The sequence below is a fragment of the Panthera leo genome, chromosome B1 (genome assembly GCF_018350215.1).
Source record: "Panthera leo isolate Ple1 chromosome B1, P.leo_Ple1_pat1.1, whole genome shotgun sequence".
NCBI classification, from domain to species: Eukaryota; Metazoa; Chordata; class Mammalia; order Carnivora; family Felidae; genus Panthera; species Panthera leo.
Window position 1 is genome coordinate 193,720,184 of NC_056682.1, and position 21,775 is coordinate 193,741,958.

Genomic DNA, 21,775 nt, shown 5'->3' on the forward strand with positions numbered 1-21,775 from the left:
TGCTCTAAAGAGAAAAAACATCACTAGCGATATTCTAAGTGTTCGGTACCAAGAGAAACTCATTAGCTATGGCATGTTTCCATGCCCACTTTCTCAAAAAAAAAACAAAACAAAACTGCAAGCAAAGTCATTACCAAAATTCCTTCATCAAAATCTAAAAAAAAGCAATTCTTAACCATTAAGAACAACAATGTTCCATGCAACAGTGACCCCAGTTTAGACAGAAGACCCCAATATACATAGGTCAAACGTGTAAGCAAGTTTAAGCCAGATTTCACCATTGTCTTTAAGGTAAAATTAAATTTTATGCAACTAGCCATCTGTATATTTCCCCATCTCCATTTTGACTTTACTTAGGTTTACTAAAGTTTTGCACTCTTCTATAAAGTTCATTTGTTTAATATGGGCTTCCTGTGGGTCTTACATTTGGTGACTGGTTAGCAGTGTGCTGGCCATCTTTGGTTTATAAAGGATGTCTTAACCATGAACTATCAAAGGGGCTAAAATCAACCTTCTTTAAAATTCTAGTATTTTTCTTCTCTCAATCTTTTACCTATACTATTATCACTGCACATGAATTAGAACCGCACATCACAAAATTGCACAGGGATTACAAATATTACATCCAGTCTGCATAAAATCGAATTCCACTACCGACCAGATCACAAAATGGCTGCACTCTCTAATCTAAAACTAATTTGCATATTGTACACATGTAGGACAATTTTTTTAACTTGAAGTCACAATAATGCATGCAAGTTTGCTTTTTTTAAACAAATTTTATAATTTGTTCATGCTACCTAGATTCAAGAGAGCTTTTTTGAACATTTGCAATACCTCACCTCTTGTTAGTTAATAACTCTAGTGCATGCATAAGGTGTATACAGGTAAGTAAACATGCATTTTTTTTTTTTCACATTCTAAAACTATGGCAGTTTAGGCCATATTGTGCTGCCTGCATTTTATCTGCAATGCAGTGTCTCTAACGTTTTCAATCCCGTATTAATAGGTGGCATTTACACATAACACCTATATAGCAGCAAAGCTAATACAGCTTGTGATTAAAAATGTTTAAAAATAGCTAATAAATCAGATTATCTTGAGGTATTATTTCTTGCAAGTCAAAATGGAGAGCAAAAAAACCAACCCTAATTTTTAGTTTATGTATACACTGAAAATAGCAACAATAAAAATAAGCATTTGTAGCAGACATATTCCATCTCCACTATTATTTTGCTACCTTTGGTAAATTACTGGGGCAGATCTTGAAGTTAAAAACCCACGTTTAGAAATAAGTGCACGCTTCACCCACTATATAGCAGCAGACTGTTTGCCCCTACGCAAAACATTCTCGTATCTAATTTTAACTTTACATATAAAAATAACTTGGAGAAAATACAAAAAAACATTTTATTTTAACATGAAAATATCACAAAAATTAGTAAGCCTGAGATGTAGGGTTTTGGTGAAAAACAAGAGGCTTGTAGTGTTTTGGCTGCTGATCAAGATGCATGTACTGGTAGCTGGGGGGAAAGCAGAAGAATGCACTTATTTCTTCCGCGTGTCGCGTCTTCAGACACAGTAAGCCACATGCACCCTTTCTTTCCGTGTCACACGGAGGCCGGTGTGCTAGTCTCAGTTCCAGCGGAAGTGGATCTGACGTGGGCGATCAGCACCTTCCTTTACCAATGGCTTATGGAACTCACGTCCTGCGCGAGAGTGGATATTTGCCCAACAAAACTCACAGTAATACTGCAGGCAAGTGACATTGGCACAGAAAAAGGGAGCAAATTTTCCACCGCAGCGCGCGCCCTGGCATTCATCACACATCTGGTCATCTAGCACATATGGCTTCACCTCCACCTGGAACGAGAGGGCAAAAGAGGTCTCACGAAGGCTGCTTCAGAAACCGCTTTAGCGAATTTAAAACGTTCAGTGTTCTCAAGGGCGGGACCCGCATTTAACCTTGAGGAAGTAGGCAGCTTCCCAGGGAAAGAGCTTTCCCATGTAGCAGGTAAATACAAAGCGAAACAAAACCAACAACAGTGAGGTCAGTCCGTTCTTGCATAATCGTCTTTTTACAAGACGTTTCGTGTTCATAAATGACCACGTGATTAAACGAGCACTTGGTTTTAGTTTGGGTAACTTTATTTTGATGTTTTCTTCAGAGGACTATAAACTGAGTGGTGTTTACTATGTTTTTCAAAGACAGCTAATCCTGTAAATCTAACATTCTACCCTCACCTTTGGTGAAGTGCCATCTTTAAAAGCGTGTTAATATTTTGGGGGGGGCGGTGACTGAGTGAGAAAGAGAAGGGCATGGGACGAGCGGTTTTCGCACCTTCCCCTTCATTCCGACACCACCCGAGAGCCGGCCCAACCCCATGGCCGCCGGGCAGCGCAGCACTTCCGTCTGTACCCTGCTGGTGCCTCCTTGGCACACACACAGACCAGAACTGTGGATAATCTCGTTACGGGCGTGTCTAGACGTCAGTGAGTTTCTAAGATATAAAATCAAAGGCCCACTGAGAAGGCCTGACTCAGGAGAAGACCTCAGACTCTACTCAGCTCGGGGCGCTAAGTCTCTTAAAGCTCAGAGTCCAGGTCTGTCAAGTGAGAATACTAGAACCTGCTTCACAGAGTTGTGAGGATTAGATTATGCAGGTAAAAAAGCATTCAGGACAGAGCCTGGCACCCAGCAGACTCTGTAAGCCAGTGCTGCCTGCTACAATAACCTTCCCAGTGGAGGGCTACCATTTTCGTCTGGACGGTGCCCGGCAGCCTCAGACTTCGGCCTTTCCTGGGGACGGGAGGGGAAAACTGAGTGTTTAAGTGGCTTGGTTAGAGGTAAAGTAGTGCTTGCCCAAGGTATAAAATAACAACCCAACAATTTCTATCCTGAACGTATGAATACTTGCATGTATGCAGAAAATGAATATGTAAGGATATTTTCTTTTATTTAAAACAATTTTTTTTAATGTTTATTAATTTTTGAGTGAGAGACAGAGTGCAAGCAGGGGAGGGGCAGAGAGAGAGGGAGACACAGAATCAGAAGCAGGTTCCAGGCTCTGAGCTGTCATTACAGAGCCGGACGTGAGGCTTGAACTCATGAACTGGCTCATGACCTGAGCCGAAGTCGGACACTTAACCGACTGAGCCACTGAGGCGCCCCTAGTATCTTCTTTTGAAAAAAATGTTTGAGATACGGAGTGTGTGTGCACACACGTGTGAATGGGGGAGGGGCAGAGAAACAGAGAGAGAATCCCAAGCGGGCTCTGTGTTGTCAGTGCAGAGTCCAATGTGGGGCTCAGTCCCACGAACGGAGATCATGACCTGAGCTGAACCAAGAGTCGGACGCTTAACCGACTGAGCCACCCAGATACCCCTATAAGGGTATTTTCTGAAGCATTATTTGTAGCAACAGCAACAACAAACAGGAAAAAAATCTAAAAGTTGATGACAAGAACTGTAAAACAAACATTTGATAGAAAGGTAATGGAATTAAGTTGTTTATATTTGCATTTCATGGACTAGGGCTGGATAAACGTATTTTATGTACATTGAACATTTTGCTTTTCTGCACTGTCTGTATCTTTTGCATATCTTCCTGCTGGAGGGTTTTTTTTTTTTTTTTTTTTTTTTTTAAATAATTACTCATTGCCAGTTAAAGATTTTAAACCTTTTTTCCATTGGCCTTTGGTTTTTAAAAAGATCTTTGACACTAATTTAAAAATTTTTATGCTCAATCTTTATGTTTCAACTGTTTTCCTTTATGAATTCTATCTTGATTGCCAGGCTGCCATTTTTGATTCATTATCATCACTATAATATTTTTATGTGTATATAGTTATAACACTATTCTTATATGATATAATATTATAACTATAATTAAATTTTCAAAGAATATCTCAAAGTAGCAAGAGACTTACTGGATTTCATTTTGCTAGATGATAAAGAAAATGGGCACGGGGAAAGCATCTGCTCACTTCTTAGTTCCCAGGACCTAGCAGAATCTCTAGCACAAAGTAGAAACTATATTTGAGCAAATGTGGTACACTTATGTGTGCTAAGTTTCTTTCTCATGATTTTATCTCTTGCTTTTACCATAAGATTTTAAGCTAATTAAAGACAGAGTATCTGTGTGGTTTACTTCATTTCCATAATACCTCATAAAATGCCTGGTGCTCAGGAGTTACTTAATGTAAAACTGCTGAATAAAATATGAAAATGCAATGATTTCAGTTATTTATGTTTTAAAATTCTAGATATTATTTCATGAAGCCAATCTACTCACTTTCAAAATCACAGACTTCAAAAATAGAAAATTTGATTTCAAATTTATGATTTTGGAGTATAATCAAACCTTATTTTTGACTAATAATCTCTAAAAATTAATCTCTTGCATATGTGAGAAGGAGTCTTAGTTTCATCAGTTCTGTACCTATTTTTATTTTCTATTATGATGCTTTTCCTTATTTTACTTCAGAAGAACCTATCTGTAATAGTCTGTCATAACTGATGAAATAATATTTAGTTATCCATCTTGAGGCATAACACAACTCCCTTCAGTAAGTACCAGAAGGCACAGTGAATGATATTACTCATGGAGTAACATACAAAAATTATAATGAATTACACCTTTGTGGTGACTGTGTTTCCTAGCAATTGAGGAGATAGGCATTAAACCCCGATGTGCTCCTGAGCCAAAAAAGTAGCCTGAATAAACTATTTTATTTTCTGAATAAACAATTTTAATCTTCTCCATATCTTTGGATTATCAGTTATAAATGTAAAATTAATCTGTTTTTATGGTTTCATAACTATATTCATAGTAGAGACATGAAAGGCATAAAGGTTAATGGTTTATATTTTTTTTATAAATAATACAGGTGACTTATAGAATTCTTAAGGCTCAAATTCTTTTTTTTTTTTTTAAAGATTTAATTTTTTAAGTACTCTCTACACCCAATGTTGAGTTCTCACAACCTGAGGTTAAGAGTCGCATGCTCTACTTACTGAGTCAGCCACGCACCCCTCAAATTATTTCAAAAAGATTTCAAAATATACCTTAGTAACACATACCTTAAAAAATAAACATTTCATCCTTTTTAAGATGGCATGTATGTGTTTTCAGTTGCTCTTTAAGAATCAATACTCTTCCCCAAATACTTGATCCTTCACTATCATTTTGGAAACAAAGAAAGATGAGGTTTGACCCTCCACCAATTTTCCCTGTGCTTCTGCATGTTAAATAACTACAATTACATACAATGTAAGTAACTTCCTCAGTCAATAGGCTCGCTTCCCCGCAAAAGTCAAGGTTAGACTAGATAGGCGGTCTCAAGCACCGATGCACACTGGAATCACTTGGGAGCTTTATAAATTCCTGCTGCCCCCACCAATTACAACAGAATTGGGGTGGAGGGAGGACCCAGATGTCAAGATGTTTCTAAATTCCCAGGGGACTTTAACGTGCAGCTGAGGGTGAAAACCACTGGGTTAGAGGGACTCCAGTTCAACAAATTTTTGTGCATGTTGTAATTAAAACAGAGACCCTCCACTTATTTATCTTTTTGCAACATTTTAAGTAACAGTGCAAAAAAACAAACCAAACCAAAAACCTCTGCATGTATGAACTGAAACTATGCTGTACTTTTTTTTTTCTAAATGGTAATTTAGAAACTGGTAATTGGTAATTAAATTGATGACTACCTTTAGAGTCCATGGTCTAGTCAATCCATATTCCTTAACCAGCTCCCCTGCCTCCAAAATAGTCTTTTTATATACAGACAGCTTTGGAGAAGAAACTTCAAGAAACTGTTACACTGGGATAATAAATATGCACTCAAGTTATATCTACCACTTTGGACATAAAAGTTAATTTATCTCCTATTCTTAGTATACCTCATCTGTACTACAAAGCAACCATGATTGTTTAGGAATACTGCTTAGCTATATCTAGGAACTATGAATAGATTTTAGTATGAAACAGATTTGTAAGTGAACAATTGAGTTTCAGTCACTCCTTTCCCCTATTTTGGATGGTAATCAGTGCTATCACTTAGCAATTATTCAATGGGCTGGCTGTTAGTTAACATTCATAGGACCTCCTAAAAAGTTCTTATTATGATGACCTAAACAATGCTATTAAAGAGTGAATGTTTTAAAGTTTAGGAGAAGCTTTTTAAAGTTTATTTATTTATTTTGAGAGAGAGAGAGAGAGAGAGAGAGAGAGAGAGAGAGAGAGAGAGAGAGGGAGAATCCCAAGCAGGCCCTGCACTGTCAGCGAAGAACTCGACATGCGGCTAGAACCAATGAACCGTGAAATCAAGACCTGAGGTGAAATCAGGAGTCAGACGCTTATTAGGACTGAGACACCTGGGCGCCCCTAGGATAATTATTTTGTAGGTTTAGTTTATTTGTAGGTTTATTATTGTGTATATTAAGGGAAATACACAGAGTGTATTTTTATTTTAAATTTTATGATAAATAAAAAATAAAAACACTTAAATAACACTCAGTGCCAAACTCTAAATGCTCCTGCATCTGTGAACTCACTTAATCCTCAAAATAACTGTGAAAGAGACACGATGATACCAATAGTGCTTTCTATCTGATAAGTGAGGGAAAGAAGGCACACTGAGGGTTAATTTCTTGAGGATTACAGAGCACATGGTAGAAACCGGAACCCGGGCAGTCTGGCTTCAGGGTACAAGCTCTTAAAACAAGCTCTGCCTCCATGGTAAGAAGGATATTAAGACTTCACTGGTGGATAAAAAACAAAAAACAAAAACAAAAACAACAACAAAACTTGACATGCTTTTACAATGACATTTATATTTTGAATATTGTATCTAAAGTTCAAAGTATGTTCAATAATTTTACATTTCAGGGATATATTAAAAAAAATTTTTTTTAATGTTTATTTTTGAGAGAGAGAGAGACAGAGACAGAGAGAAAAAGAGAGAGACAAAGCACGACCAGGGAAGGGGCAGAGAGAGAGAGGGAGACAGAATCCGAAGCAGGCTCCAGGCTGTAAGCACAGAACCTGATGCAGGCTCAAACCCCTGAACTGTGAGATCATGACCTGAGCCGAAGTCAGATGCTTAACTGACTGAGCCACCCAGGCACTGTAGGGATATTTTGATATAATACTCTTTTAACTCCAAGAGTAAAAAAAAAAAAAAAAAAGTATAAAAAAATAAAGTGTTTGAATTATATTACTGACTCAGCACATTAGAGGATGTTGTCAAATGATTTCCCAATAGGTAACTTACGCGTTTATCAATATCCCCATGCTGAAGTTGAACGAACCGAGCACTGATGGCAGCAATATAGCTCTGCTGATTGGAGAAAGCAACTCGACCAGCACCTTTTGGGTATTTTAGCTCAGGATCTGTATCGATTCCTGCATAACAAACTCCACCATACAGCCGGTCCATGATCATAGCAAGTTCCACTTGAAAAGAAAAAGAAGTTCCCATCAAAGGTGAGACAACACGGTAAATCAAAAATATTTAAGTCTTTCTTAAAAAGGAAAAGTCAACAGGATAGTTTCAGCTGTTTTCTAAATCCAATCCTTTCATCTGCATATTGGACCCAACCTGCTATCACTACAGAGTCACCTGGCAATTCTCTTCTCTCCTTAGTGTATCACCGGTTTTTCATCTATACTGGCTTATTCCCCATCTTAAAAAAAAAAAAAAAAAATCTCTTAACTCTGTTTTTCTCCCTCTCAGTGACTGCTTAATTTCTATGTTCCCCTTTATAGCCAAATTACTAAATTTTTTTTCTTATACTACCCAATCCCTGTCTTCCCATTCCTCATTCAACCCTTTATAGCTTGACTTTCACCCTATGACTCCATTTTAACTTCTCATGCCATTGCCAAATACAATGGTCAATCAGCAGCACTGAACCTAGTTAATCTCTTCCTCTTTCTTGAAATACTTTCTCCATCTGGCTTCCAAGACACATTATTCCACTAATTTTCCTATGACCTCACTGTAATTCCTTCTTAGTCTTTCTTGCTGGTTCTTCTTCCACTCCTTGACTTTTCAATGTCAGAGTACCCTAAGTTCCAGTGTGTGGGTTTCTCTCTACACTTCTGGCTTTGGTGGCTTCATCCCATGTCATGGCTTTAAATACATCTACCTGTTTCCAGCTCCTAAATTCCTGTCTCCAGCCCAGGCCTCTTCTCTGGACTCCAAACTCATCTATGCAATGATGGACATTGCATATTGACATTTAACAGACCTTATCACATAGTATGTTCAAAATGGCACTCCTAATATTCCATCATCCCACTAAATCTGCTCTAATGAGGTTTTGCTGACTTAGTTGGTAACTAATATGAAAGATGAAGCTGCCAAGAGCCTTGGTTTCATCATATTTTCTTTCCCCCCCACTGTACATGCAATCCTATGAACCTGATTTTCAAGACATATCTAAAATCCAATCTCCTCACCTCCATTCCTAACATCCTGTTCCAAGCTATTATTATTTTTCCTCTGGATTGTGGCAATAGCCTTGTCTCTTTGCTTTTGATTTACAGTCAAAACAGCAGCAGGGCCCCTCAAAATTTATTTTCAAAACAGTAGCAAGAGGGATTCTTTTAAAGAAGATACCAGATACAAATGGCTGAACTGAAATTTCTACTTAGCTCTACAGGGTACCAGAAACTTGCCTTCAAAACCAAGACCACAATCTTCCTTCTCAGGGTCCTTTATCTCACTATCTATGTAGTAGCTGAAGACTGAAAGCTGAAAGTCAGTCTTTGTGTTTACCTCACAAATGAACAGGAACATGCATTCATTCTGCTCTCTCACCACTGCCACCTCCAATCCAAGCTCCCATTATCTGTCTCCTGTCCCGCAAAGATAGGCTCCTAACATGGTCTATCTGTATCTACTCCCAACTCAGCTGCCCCCTAAATGTGTCGCTAGCTACACTTATCTAAAACTCTTCACTGTTTTGCCTTGGCTTTGAGGGTAAATGCCTAATCAGCTTATTAGACTTATATGACCTGACTCCTATTCACATTTTCAATGCCTTTTTGTGCCTTTCCCCTCCCTCCTTATACCCCTAGTCACCCACTCTGGCCTTCTTTCAGTTCCTCCAACACATTCTGCTTCCTTCCACTAACAATCTTTGAATATGCTGTTCCCTTTGTGTGAAACAGTTCTCAAAACCCTTCTGCCACCCCAACTCTTCTTCTGTTCTTGTAGGTCAGCTAAAATTCAAGTGTGTCTTAAAGATCAGATGGCACCACATTCCTGGGCTATATGCTCTTTTATTCTCTGTGGTCTTTCTTTGTAGCAGTTATGTTCTATAAGTATTTACATGTGTGAATGGTTCTTTTAACATGCATCTCCTATACTGGAGGAGGATGTTTTCCAGTGGTGGAAGGCACTAACACACTCACAGGCACATGGAATCACAGAACATGCTTGCACAGTGGGTATTTAGGTCTATAAATTATGTTCCTATATGGCATCGTCTGGTAAATGGTTCCTGGTTGTTGATGAGCAGAAATTTATTACTTATCAAAGCACTATTTAAAAAAAATCCCGTATTTCTTCTTCAGATACCTGAATCAACCCACATAAAACAAACACAGCTCAAATCCTTCTATCTTAGAGAATTACACTTAAGAAGTCAGAAGTATTTGGATTCTGTTTATAGAGTCTGCTTGGAGTTAACTATTATAATATTGATAGATGAATGTCCACTTCTCCAGTGACTCGATGGTTTCAAGAATGCTTCTCAGGATTCTGCAGTGAACAACTACTGGAACATGAGGAATCTGCCCCTGCCCACCCAATAGGGACAGGCACACAACAGCTCCCAGATGTTTACTGAATTAATATTTAATTTTTTTTTTTTTTAAAGAAGCCACATTTGTTAACATTCTACTTACCAGCCCTTAATGGCCTAGGAACACCTCCAACAAAAATTGTTTTTCGAGGATCCAAAGGCTGAGAACCATCCATCACAAAATCACTGTCACTTAAATTCCAAGGGCGGATCTGAACCTATGAAGAAAATTACATTACTGCAATGGGTCTTATTCCCTTGATAGCTTATGCTGCTTTGTGCCAATTAACAGTGGTCCTTTCAGTTTTCAAAAGTTTGGATAGTTGGATTTTAAAACAAATTATTTTTTTAACCTAGATACTGAAAATTATCCAAATTTTTAAAAACTGAACTCTTAATATGGCAGTTTCACTTTCTTTTTAATTTCTTTTTTTCTTTTTTAATTTTTTCTATCACTAACAATGGTCTCAGAACAGTTTTTGGTAAACTTGCATTTGTAGCCTAAAGTTCAAGTGGTATTTACTTACTGGTTTGTCCTTGATGGTGGGGCTGGAAACACAGAGATAGAGTTTTCCATCCTCTTCAATACAAGCATCAATTAGTGCCTGAACTGAGCTCTCTTCTTGAAAGAGAAGGAATGCATAGCCTGTAATAACCATTAAAAATAAGGCAATTATGTGAAGGTAAGTGATTTCACCCCAAACTTCAGTACTGTTTAGAAAATACATGCTATTAGAAAAGAAAAAAGTTAACTGTCAAATAGAACTAGAACCATTACACTTTCCAAAGGAGAACATGATTATCATCCTATGGAATACACACAAAACAGATACTCATTAATTAGCTATCTTCTATAGAGTACGTGCTATTCAATATTGTGCTAAGAGCTTTACATAAATTATGTCATATGATTCCCATAACAAGTCTAAGTCACTTGCCCAAAGTCAGTCACATAAGCAAGTAGCTGGTGGAGTAATTTTAAACCTGGGACAGCCCCTAAGATCTCCCATGATACTGTCTTCTTAAAGAACTTGGCAAGTTTGGGGGTCCTGGGTGGCTCAGTCACTTAAGTGTCCAACATTGGCTCAGGTCATGATCTCACAGTTTGTGGGTTCAAGGCCCATGTCAGGCTCTGTGCTGACAGCTCAGAGCCTGGAGCCTGCTTTGGATTTTGTGTCTCCCTCTCTCTCTGCCCATCCCCCACTCATGATCGGTCTCTCTCTCAAAAATAAATAAAACATTAAAAAATTAAAAAAGAAAAGAACTTGGCAAGATTAACACACTAACGTTAGAAGCTGAAGATTCCTATAAATGCCCTCAGGGTAAGACATGTTCTGGCGCATACTTGGGACTAGAGCATACTTGGAAAGGCCCAAGAATTTCCATGAGGAGGAGAAAAGTCCACAGCAAGACAACTTCAAAATGATACTAAGAAAACTACCTTAAGGAGGTTGGAATGAAACGGGTTCCTTCAGCGTGGGTTAGAACTTTCAAATCAAGCCTCAAGTTGGATAAGCAGCGGAACACTCCTTTCACATAGTCTGGAGACTATGTTTGGACTTTGGATCCAAGCTCTTGCTTAGTTTCTGTACCTTTGGGAAATATGCCCTTCCTCCTCTCTTTGTGATAACCAGTGGTCAATCTTTAAGCAGAATAGACTTCATTATAAAAAGAAGGTACCAAAGTTTACACTGCAAGTTCACCATTACACGATTATTCCTAGAAGCTGAGAACTAAATGACCAAAAAATACCCCTTTGCCTTGGCAAGATTTCTATGCAAACAAACCTGGAGAACTGTAATCTGGTTCCATTATGAAGAAGTCATCGAGCAGGCCATGCACATCTGTTCCATCATGCAATGAATGGTAAGTGTGAGGTCATGTTTTATGTTGAAATCTAAACACACAGCTTTATTGCTAACAATGGCTGTAATTGCCACAAAGGTCGATTGTGACAAAAAAGGGCTTTATTTTAATAAAATTATAATACCTGATTGCATAAATAAAGCCATCAAACTAACCTATGCAAATAGAAACTTCCAAAGGTATGATTATACAAGATTAAAAAACACATCTTAGACCTTTTCAATTGCTAGAAATAATTTAAATATGCCTAAAAAAATAAAAAATGCATACTGGTGAAGGCTTTAGTTTTGATACAAGCTAAGGATTTGAGAGTTATAACTTCTGTAATAACTGATAGGTTATACGACCAATTTACTAAAATTGTATTTTAAATTTAGTATTTTTAACGTTAAGATTTGTGATACTAATTTTTGATACTAATATTTTCATTTTACTTGGTTTTAAAGTAATACTTTATATTCAGTGTTCTTAATATTGCTTAATTATTTGTGTGATTATTAGGGACGAAACGTTTTGTATCACAAAACTAATTAGGCAGCGTGGCAGATAAATTATGATCTAGCTAAGGCAAGCCATTTAGTATTAAAACACTCTTACCAAACACACGCTATACAGCGAATTGATACCCACATAGGGTGAGCCTCATTCACTGTAAAGGAAACACATGTACATGTGTGGCTCAGTATCCAAGGGCTCATGGCACTGCCTTAATCACAAGGCAGCTTCACTAACTGGATGCTTTTATACCAGTGTTTTCCAAACCACGGAAAATGAATTACAACAATGACCACACTGCCTGAGAGAGCAAGGCTTGGGAACACTGGCCTTTGGCGATGACAATTAACTATAGGTGTACCAAAAAAAATATGATTTGCCAGTGCTACTTTTGTGAGTTTTGTGTTGTTTGCTTTCCAGTTTCAGAAAATAAACTAACCATCACCACAAAAACCACAATGACAATGACAACAAGAGCAACAAAGACAGCAACCATTGTGTTTGATTAAGTTTGTGCCAACGCATCTTTCCAGGCTTCGAGTCCACCATCCTATTTTATATGAAAAAAACTCAGGCAAAAAATGGACACCTGTCTCCACACAAACCAATTCTCCTTCCTTTCTAAAACTGTATTTCAATTCCTTCCTGGAACTCTGTTCAACTCCTTGATGTCTATCTAAATTGCACAGTACCCTTCAGATTTTGTTCAAAACTTCGCAGTGAGGTCTTCACTACCTATTTCAGGTCAAAGGAATCTCTCTATTCTATGGTATTTATTGTTGTTTATATCATTTGTTAGTCAATTATCATTCTGTGAATTACCAAGAATAGAAAGATGAGTAAAGGCATAGTCCTATAGACTAAGGCAAGAACTGGATGTTAATAAAATTGTCACAGATTTGTAGAATTATAAAGATCTAACATTGCAGTTGTGACCAGTGCTATGAAAGGGCTGAACAGTGCTAGGAGAACCTAAAACAGGAGGATGTGAACCGTTAGGTCGGTCCTGAAAGTTTCCTGTGAGCAACAAATATTTAAACTGAAATAAGCAGGGGATATGTAGATAAAGACCCATGAGAAGAACCTCCGGGCAGAGACAACACCAGACGTAAGGGCCCTGAGGTAGGAAAGAGCAAGGCCAGTTTTTGGAACCGGAAGGCAGCCAGAAGCAACAGGGGTAGAAGAAACCAGAGAGATAGGGAGGCGGGGCAGGGCAAATGCATTTTTGCCTTTATTCTAACAATAAAAGAAACCACTGAAGGGTTTTAAGTAGAGGGTCAGGGGAATAGCACTATCAGGTGAATTTTCAGAGAGATTACTCTAGCTGTACTGTGGGAGAAAAACTGGGGACAGCCAGAGGTATGGACAGACTAGTCACATTCCTGAAGTAGGCCACCGTAGTGGTAACTTGAGCAGGAACATCAGAAACTAACTGGCATTTTTACTGAACACTCAATAAGCTTTATAAAAGGACAAGGGAGTAAAACAATGGACAACAATAGATTAAAACTCAGCTAACAAATGCACGTCTACATCTATATGGAGCGAATTTTCTCTCTAAACCAAGTATCAGGGCTTCCAAGTCCAGTAAACTCCACAATTGGGTGACACTTTAGGGTTACATGGAAAAAGGTACATAGCTTTAATCAGATTTTTATAGAGGCCTGGGACTCAGAATCCTGCTCAAAAGATACTCCTGATTCCTTAAGATCTTAAGGTGTAAAACAAGAATCACATGAATGAATGATTTCATTTCTCTAAAAATCTACATGAACTAGTAATGGAGGTTCTAGAATTCTCAATGACAAAAAGTGGAGATGGCCCATATAATTCACTCAGAAACCTTCAATTAGTTTTTGTATGCCAGTAACTATTCTAACTTGTTTCCTTTCTCAGGCCCAAAATCAGACCATTTAACAGGTTTGCTGGAGTCTCTTTCCAGGCTTGAAAATTCATTCAGTCATGAGTGAGTGTTTTTTTTTCCTTCTAAATTGTATTTCAACGATGTTCAAAGAAAAATCTCAGTTTCTCAACCTCCCCCTTTCATTTTATTCACTTCAGAGAATCTGCCATCAACAACCTGAGTGTATTCATGTTAAATTCTCTCCCCTCACCTCCCTGCTCATCATGGGCAGGGAGATACTTCCTCTCTCCCCTGACAGTGGCTTTGCTTCGCTCATGAATGATAGTGTAATTTGTGACTCTTGTGCTACGCTGACAGGCTGCAGTAGTATCCTAGCAGTAAGTCACTAACACAATTAGGTATTCTCTTCATATAAAGGGGTTTTTGGACCAGACACTTTCTCCTTGTTAAATTCACCCACAGGGTTAAGTATCGCTCTGTTGTTATCTGCTATTATTTGGAACACCTGAGCAAATGTTGCAATATTTATACTACTCATGTGTTTATACACATTTTTTTTCACTTCACACAGATCTCAATTTCACTGTGTAGAGGAACACTTTTTTATATGTCTGTACTCAAGTTACTTAGAAGGATGCTTCAGACGGAGAAATTACTCAATGCTGGTTTGAGTCTGAAATCATTGTCACATCATCCTATCTTTTATCATAGCACAAGTGTCTTATGATTCCTGATTGCCTTAAAGGAAATGAGGATAGTCACAAGGACCATTCTTCCTCACTTTGACACATTACCAGCCTTCACAAATTACTCTATTAGTTTTATATAAAGGTGTGATGATATGCAATTCTAAAAGAAAACACAAAGTAATTGACAGTATCTTATTTGCTCTCATAAAACTGATTCCCTAGAAAATATCAACAATAAAAACTCTTACCTTTTGGTGGAAAATAGGACTTGCTTTCTGCTTTATGAGGCCAATCTACTACCAAAGGCCCAAATCTTCTGAAGCTAGCAGTTATTTCATCTAAAAAAGTATAATAATATGTATTAGGAATTAGTTTTAATGGTTCATTCTAAAAAAAAAAAAAATCCTGTATAAGTTAAAGATTTAATGTTTAGAAGTACCAAGTAGCCTAAGATAAACTAGAATATGAAAACTCAAAACATGTCTAACAGCCTTACTAAAAGGATATATGAACTAAATAGCTATTTTAGTCAAAATAAATTCAATTTTAAGCAGCACATTGGCCAGAGCCGTCAATTCAGTGTGAGTTTTAAAATTTTATGTAACACTGTATGGATACTAATGGATTTTAGTACACCAAACCGTAAATATTACTGCCTTGAAAAACACGCCAACAGTATATCAAGTTAAATAAAGAGATTGTTACTGCTTAATAAGTAAAATTTTATAGGGAAAGAAAGTTCTGTGCAAATAAGACATATAAAGTTATCATACTCATAAAATACACTAAGGTCTGACACATGTCAGGTAGTTTCGCTGAAATACACCTAGGTCAAATCCAATGATACGATCTAGGTTATTTCATCACATGAAAACCTTATTATACTAATGAGTCCTTAGAATAAGTTTGTGGATATTTGAATCATAACTGAAAAATATCTCAAAGTGTAGCAATATCCCATTAGTTGTTACTAAGAGTGGCAGATTTCCCACAACCTTACAAACATTAAGACAGTTTCAGTACTTTTAAATCTTTACCCTGAATTATTTTATTATTACACATGAATATTTTTTACACATGTTTATACATGCCTTTGTATAACCTGAATTTCCTGTTTATGCTGTTTCCATTACCGTTTGGGGTTTTATTGCCTCTTTCTTACCTGCTTCTAAAAGCCTACTTATCCTTAAAGGAATTAAACTTTTGACTATCATGAACTGCAGGGAGAGTTTCATGGCTGGTTACCTTTATTTCGTGTGTGTTGTATTATGGTAATGTAGCAGGTTTTAAATTTTATAAGAAAAGATTTTTGTATGACCATCTTATTTACAAAAAAATATTCACAGTAACCATGTGCATTTTAACATATAAAGAAACAAACTTGAAACTGTCCAATTACCGATTTAACATTTCAACAGGTGATAAAATATTGAAATAGAAATGGATGTCCATTCTGAATGAAAATCTCTAGAGGTAAAACATTGTATACCTCCATTCACATTATATTTTAGCTGTTTGTTTGTTTTAAACTCAAATCATCACCCTACCTTCATCAATATCTGGAGGAAGACCACCAACAAAAACTTTTCGAGAGAAGCGTTCTATTCGTTCTCCATTTTGATGAGCAGAATAGCATGTGGGAGAATTTAAAACCCCAACTTGATCATTATGGCCATCATCAAGCAGACCATCATCTATTGGAAAGAGGGAAGAACGACCTAAAATATAAGAACAAATATAACCTGAATCTTAAAGAAATGACAAAGTCAAGCATAAAGATAGGAATGACAAATTCAAAGGATTAAACAATGAAGGTGACATAGGCATAAAAAAATAAGGGAAATTCAGATTGTTTAAGGTTTTAATTACCTGGATTCAAAAGAGAAGCAGTCTGAAGAATGACTTAGAAATAAACATAGTCATATGACAACAATTATACTGCAAACACTAGATCACTTCAATTTTTTTATGGAAAGCAGCAAGAATCTGAGGTATGGGGATGGTTAAACTGGATGTGTAATAGGAGAAACCTTTGAGAAATTGGTGGCAGAAGGGAAATGGCACAGACTAAATAGATAAGACATAATAAAAAGCCACTTGCAAACTACGGTAAGGACAAAGGCAACACGGAAGACTTGCATATAAGGTTAATTGATCACACATGTGACAATTATGTAAGAGGGTAGACAGGGTTTCTGCACATGTGCAAAACAGAAAAAGGCATCCCCTCTAGGACTTTGGTCCTCATCTGAGCCCACCCTTCAGAGGTGACCCTTTATATAGGGCACATCCTGTACAACCCTCTACTGCGCAGCAATCCTGATGCTAGACTCCATGGGGATCAAAAAATTAAATGACCTAATAAAATATAGTCCCCTGCTCTCAGGGGATGTACAGTTAGAAAAGATAAGATCTATACATATAACTATGGCACATATTCATAAGAAAGCTTCAGAGTACTTCAGAGGAAGTTTGCTGGAGGAAGGGAGTAACCTGGCTAATAACTGGATAATTTCTAAAATCCTTAAATGAAACTGGATAGGAACTGTGGTAAAAAGGGAAAGATAGTGGTATTTACTGAGTGCATGCATTAGATTGGGTAAGATATTTCTAAGTTGAAATATTTGTTAGAACATGGTTTTGAGTAAATTTTCCAAGTGGAAGGAGACACACTGGACAAAGGATGAAAATGTGAATTTATTTAAGAAACAGAGAGTAGTCATGGTTGACTACTGCATGTTGGATATAAGGAGAGTAAAGGCAAGAAAACAGTTTTGAGGCTAGCCAGAATACTTAGCCTTGAATGTCGAGTTAAAGGAGATGTTTTATTTAGTGGGTGATTAAAACAAAAAACTGGATATAGGGGCTCAAGCAAGATAACTTTTCCGGTGCTTTAGGAAGACTTACAGCAAATGTGGTTAAAGTGGTTAGAAATGAGTGGATCAGGAAGGATGGACAGAGGAGACACTGTAATAGTAAAGCGTGGATATCTGAGAAACAAAACAGAGAAAAATAACGGAAAGGAGGAACTAAAAGATGTTATAATAATAAGAATCATTAACTAAATATAAGGATAATAAAGACCAAAAGCTGGCATAAAAAAGGGTAGATACAGAAGGAAACAATCAACAAAACTAAAAGGCAACCTACTGAATGGGAGAAGATATTTGCAAATGACATATTTGGCAAAGGGTGAGTATCCAAAATCTGTAAAGACCTTATCAAACTGAACATACAAAAACCAAATAATCCAGTTAAAAAATGTTCAGAAGACATGAATAGACATTTTTCCAAAGAAGATATCCATACGGCTAACAGACACATGAAAAGACATTCAACATCACTCATCATCAGGGAAATACAAATCAAAACTACAAGGAGATATCACCTCACACCTGTCAAAATGGCTAAAACTAACAACACAGGAAACAATAGGTGTTGGTGAGAGTGAGGAGAAAGGGGAACCCTCTTACACTGTTGGTGGGAATGCAAGCTGGTGCAGCCATTCTAGAAAACAGTGTGGAGGTTCCTCAAGAAACTAAAAATAGAACTATCCTACGACCCAGCAATTATGAGGTATTTACCCAAAGGATACAAAAGTATGGATTCAAAGGGTCACATGCACCCCGATGTTTATGGCAGCACTATCAACAATAGCCAAATTATGGAAAGAGCCTCAAGTGTCCATCAACTGATGAACGGATAAAGTAGATGTGATACACATATACAAGGAAATACTACTCAGCCATAAAAAAGAACAAAATCTTGCCATTTGCCATGATGTGGATGGAGCTAGAGGGTATTATGCTAAGTGAAATGAATCAGTCAGAGAAAGACAAATACCATATGATTTCACACATATGTGAAATTTAACAAACAAAACAAATGAGCAAAGGGAAAAAAAGGGAGAGGCAAACCAAGAAACAGATTCTTAACTAGAGAGAACAAACTGAGCATTGCTGGAGTGCAACTGGAGCGTTGTAGGGCGATGAGCTAAATGGGCGATGGGCATTAAGGAGGGCACTTGGTATGATGAATACTGGTTGTTGTACGTAAGTGATGAGTCACTAAATTCTACTCCTGAAACTAATGTTACACTGTATGTTAACAATCTGGAATTTAAATAAAACCTTGAAAGAAAGAAGAAAAAGAGAGGATCGATAAGTGCAGCTTCACATGCTGAGAGGATGTTCAGAATTCAAAATAAGGTGGGCAGATGCAAATGGAATGGAGGAAGGAAATGAGCCACATTTTCGAGAAGAGAGTCAACTTTACAAAAGTGACAGGTTATAAAATTCTTTGTAGTATCACTGATGAAAACTTCAGAGACAAATGATGAGGGTAGTTCCTTGGGAGACTTACAAGAAAGTGAGGGAACATTCAAGAAGCACGAGAAAGGAGTGGTAAGAAAAGTATGAGGGAAGCCGAAGCATTATTATAACAGTTCCAAAGAAAAATGTGAACAAAGCTTTAAAGAAAAAAAAAAAAAAAAAAAAAAAAGAGCAATGAAGTACCAACGTGAGATGTTAAGATAAACACTTGAAAAAATGACAACTGTTTGAGGACATGCACGATCTTCAGAAGGGAAGCAATTTTAGTGAAGTTGGATGAAAGTCACATTGCATGTAGAGTTTTATAAAGTAAAGACATCAAAAGGAGACGATTCTTTTGATGGAAAAAGAGAAAGAATGCAGACCAATTGCTTTTCTTCCAAGATGGAATGAAAGTTTTTTGTTTTTTGTTTTTTTTTGGGTGTGGGGGGGATGAAGAAACAATGCATGGAATCTGTAGCGTTGTACCTTAATATATCCAAGTCATAAAACGTCATTAAATAGGGATCCTGGGTGGCTCATTCAGCTAAGTGTCTGTCTCTTGATTTCAGCTCAGGTCATGCTCTCACTGTTCCTGAGATCTAATAACCCTGCGCTGGGCTCTGTGCTGACACTGCAGAGCCTGCTTGGGATTCTCTCTCTCCCTCTCTCTCTCTCAAAATAAATACGCTTAAAAAAAAGTAACTATCTCATCATCTTGATATGACTCATAACAGTGCAAGTGGTATCAACAAAGGCCATATGAAATGTGATGGCCTGCACAGACTGAAAGATGGGATGAGAAGGGGACTCACGTGCTGTGAACTGTAGCTGGTTGGATGTTGGAAATAAGAATTGGAAGTTTTTAACATCAAAACCAGGTAGAAAGATCATACTTGTACAGGAATAGGAAATTATAGCACAGATTCAAATTCAACTTAAATAAGATGTTCTGAAAGATGCCTATGTGAACTTTGTGAATAGTTAACTTCTCCAATACCTTTGCTATTAGAAATAAGGGTCAATGAAAAACAAATGTCAATAATCTGTTTTGACATTAATTTGACATTATTTGACAAATTTGACATTATTTGACAATAATCTGTCAATAATCTGACCAACAGAAAGAAAGCCCTTCAAAGTATTTTATCTAATTACTTTAACAAAAAAAAAAATCAAGACCCATTATAAATAATATTGTAACTGGTTCAATTTCTAAGGTGGACTTCAATAATTCTATATTTTAAAAGGAATAATATGAGGCAGAAAAACACATATATTAACTAGTTTTTAGTAGAAAAATTATTCTTATTTCAGACATGCCAATACATTGGAAATTATTTCACTCTAAAGTGCCCTAACACACATATGAATTTAGCAGGCCCATGAATATGATATGCACTCTTTTTAACAAACATTTATCTTGAGAAAAAATACAGATCATAAATATTTAGAGTCTAAATCGAAATACTAAATACGGTGACAAAGGAAATCACTACGTAAGAGAGGTCATGACCCAAAAAGGATTTAAATTTTCTGTGTTAACTATAATGTTGTAAGCATATTCATATTATAACTGCATTTAACGATGATTCTGTATTACAAAATACCACTTTAACTATAATAAATAAAATATAGTTAGTAAAGCAACTATCAAACATCCATAATCTATATGTCTAAAATCTAGTAACCAAAGCTCAGCTAAACAAAGGATGTAATGGAAAGGCTAAGAACATATTACACATACTAATAAGAACCTTCATTGCTGTAAAATCATGACCATTTTCTTTATAGAAGCCATAAAAGCTATGGAATTATATGCTCTTTTAAAAGAGGAGTTAACTGAGTATACATCAACAACAAAAATATCACGTTTTTAAATAAAAAAAAATTTTTTTAATGTTACTTATTTTTGAGAGAGAGAGAGAGAGACAGAGCACGAGTGGGGGAGGGAGAGAGAGAGAGACAGAGTCACAGAATCTGAAGCAGGCTCCAGGCTCTGAGCTGTCAGCACAGAGCCTGACACAGGGCTCGAACGTATGAGCTGTGAGATCATGACCTGAGCTGAAGTCGGACGTTCAACTGACTGAGCCACCCAGGCGTCCCCCAAAACATCATGTTTTATCTTGCCAATTATCTTTCCTTATCACCCAATTTAATTCAACTCGAAACACAACTTTAATACAATTCTCTAAGTAATGACCTACTTCACATACAGTACACTATGAACATGCTTTCTGAGAATGACACATACCTACATTTAGTGCATGAAAATTACAGCAAAGGTAAAAGGATGTGTGCTGAGAGAAGTAAAACTGGATTATAAAATAATTTGGACTAAAATATTTGCAACAGTTTTCAACCAAAATTCAATTAGCTTCCTCCTTTTTTTTGCTCTGAAACTAGGATATATTTTCAGGTTCTTACATTTCAAAAGAATGAAGCTGAATGATAATGAAAACACAGCATAAAATTTATGGGATGCAGCATAAGCTACATATTTAGAGGAAAATTTCCATATTTAGAGGAAAACTACTTTTACACGCATGTTAGAAAACAAGAAATGCTTAAAATAATCCTAGTTTCTGCCACAAAAAGATAGAAAAAGAATAGCAAATTAAACACAAGGAAAGATGAAGGAAATAAAAAAATAAAGTCAATGACATAAAACATAGACTAACATGATAGCAAGTCAACAAAGCCAAAAATGGCTCTTCAAAAACATGAAACTGATT

The 21,775-nt window shown here is 36.8% G+C and overlaps 1 protein-coding gene across 8 annotated transcripts in view; it reads right to left on the minus strand.

Annotated features, from left to right (window-relative positions):
- Nucleotides 1–1,391: 1,391 nt before the first annotated feature.
- CPEB2 (cytoplasmic polyadenylation element binding protein 2) overlaps nucleotides 1,392–21,775 on the minus strand; it is a 68,891-nt gene continuing 48,507 nt past the window's right edge. For 4 of the 8 annotated variants that reach the window (XM_042936872.1, XM_042936873.1, XM_042936869.1 and 1 more), the window contains 6 exons: nucleotides 16,278–16,448; nucleotides 14,979–15,068; nucleotides 10,344–10,462; nucleotides 9,920–10,034; nucleotides 7,278–7,459; nucleotides 1,392–1,863 (listed from right to left, as the gene is read on the minus strand). In XM_042936872.1, the coding sequence (XP_042792806.1) occupies nucleotides 1,636–1,863; nucleotides 7,278–7,459; nucleotides 9,920–10,034; nucleotides 10,344–10,462; nucleotides 14,979–15,068; nucleotides 16,278–16,448 (905 nt within the window). In that variant the 3' untranslated portion in view covers nucleotides 1,392–1,635. Of the gene's footprint in view, nucleotides 1,864–7,277; nucleotides 7,460–9,919; nucleotides 10,035–10,343; nucleotides 10,463–11,257; nucleotides 11,459–11,603; nucleotides 11,661–14,978; nucleotides 15,069–16,277; nucleotides 16,449–21,775 lie in introns of those variants that run through there. The other 4 variants (XM_042936871.1, XM_042936867.1, XM_042936868.1 and 1 more) reach the window with 2 other exon arrangements.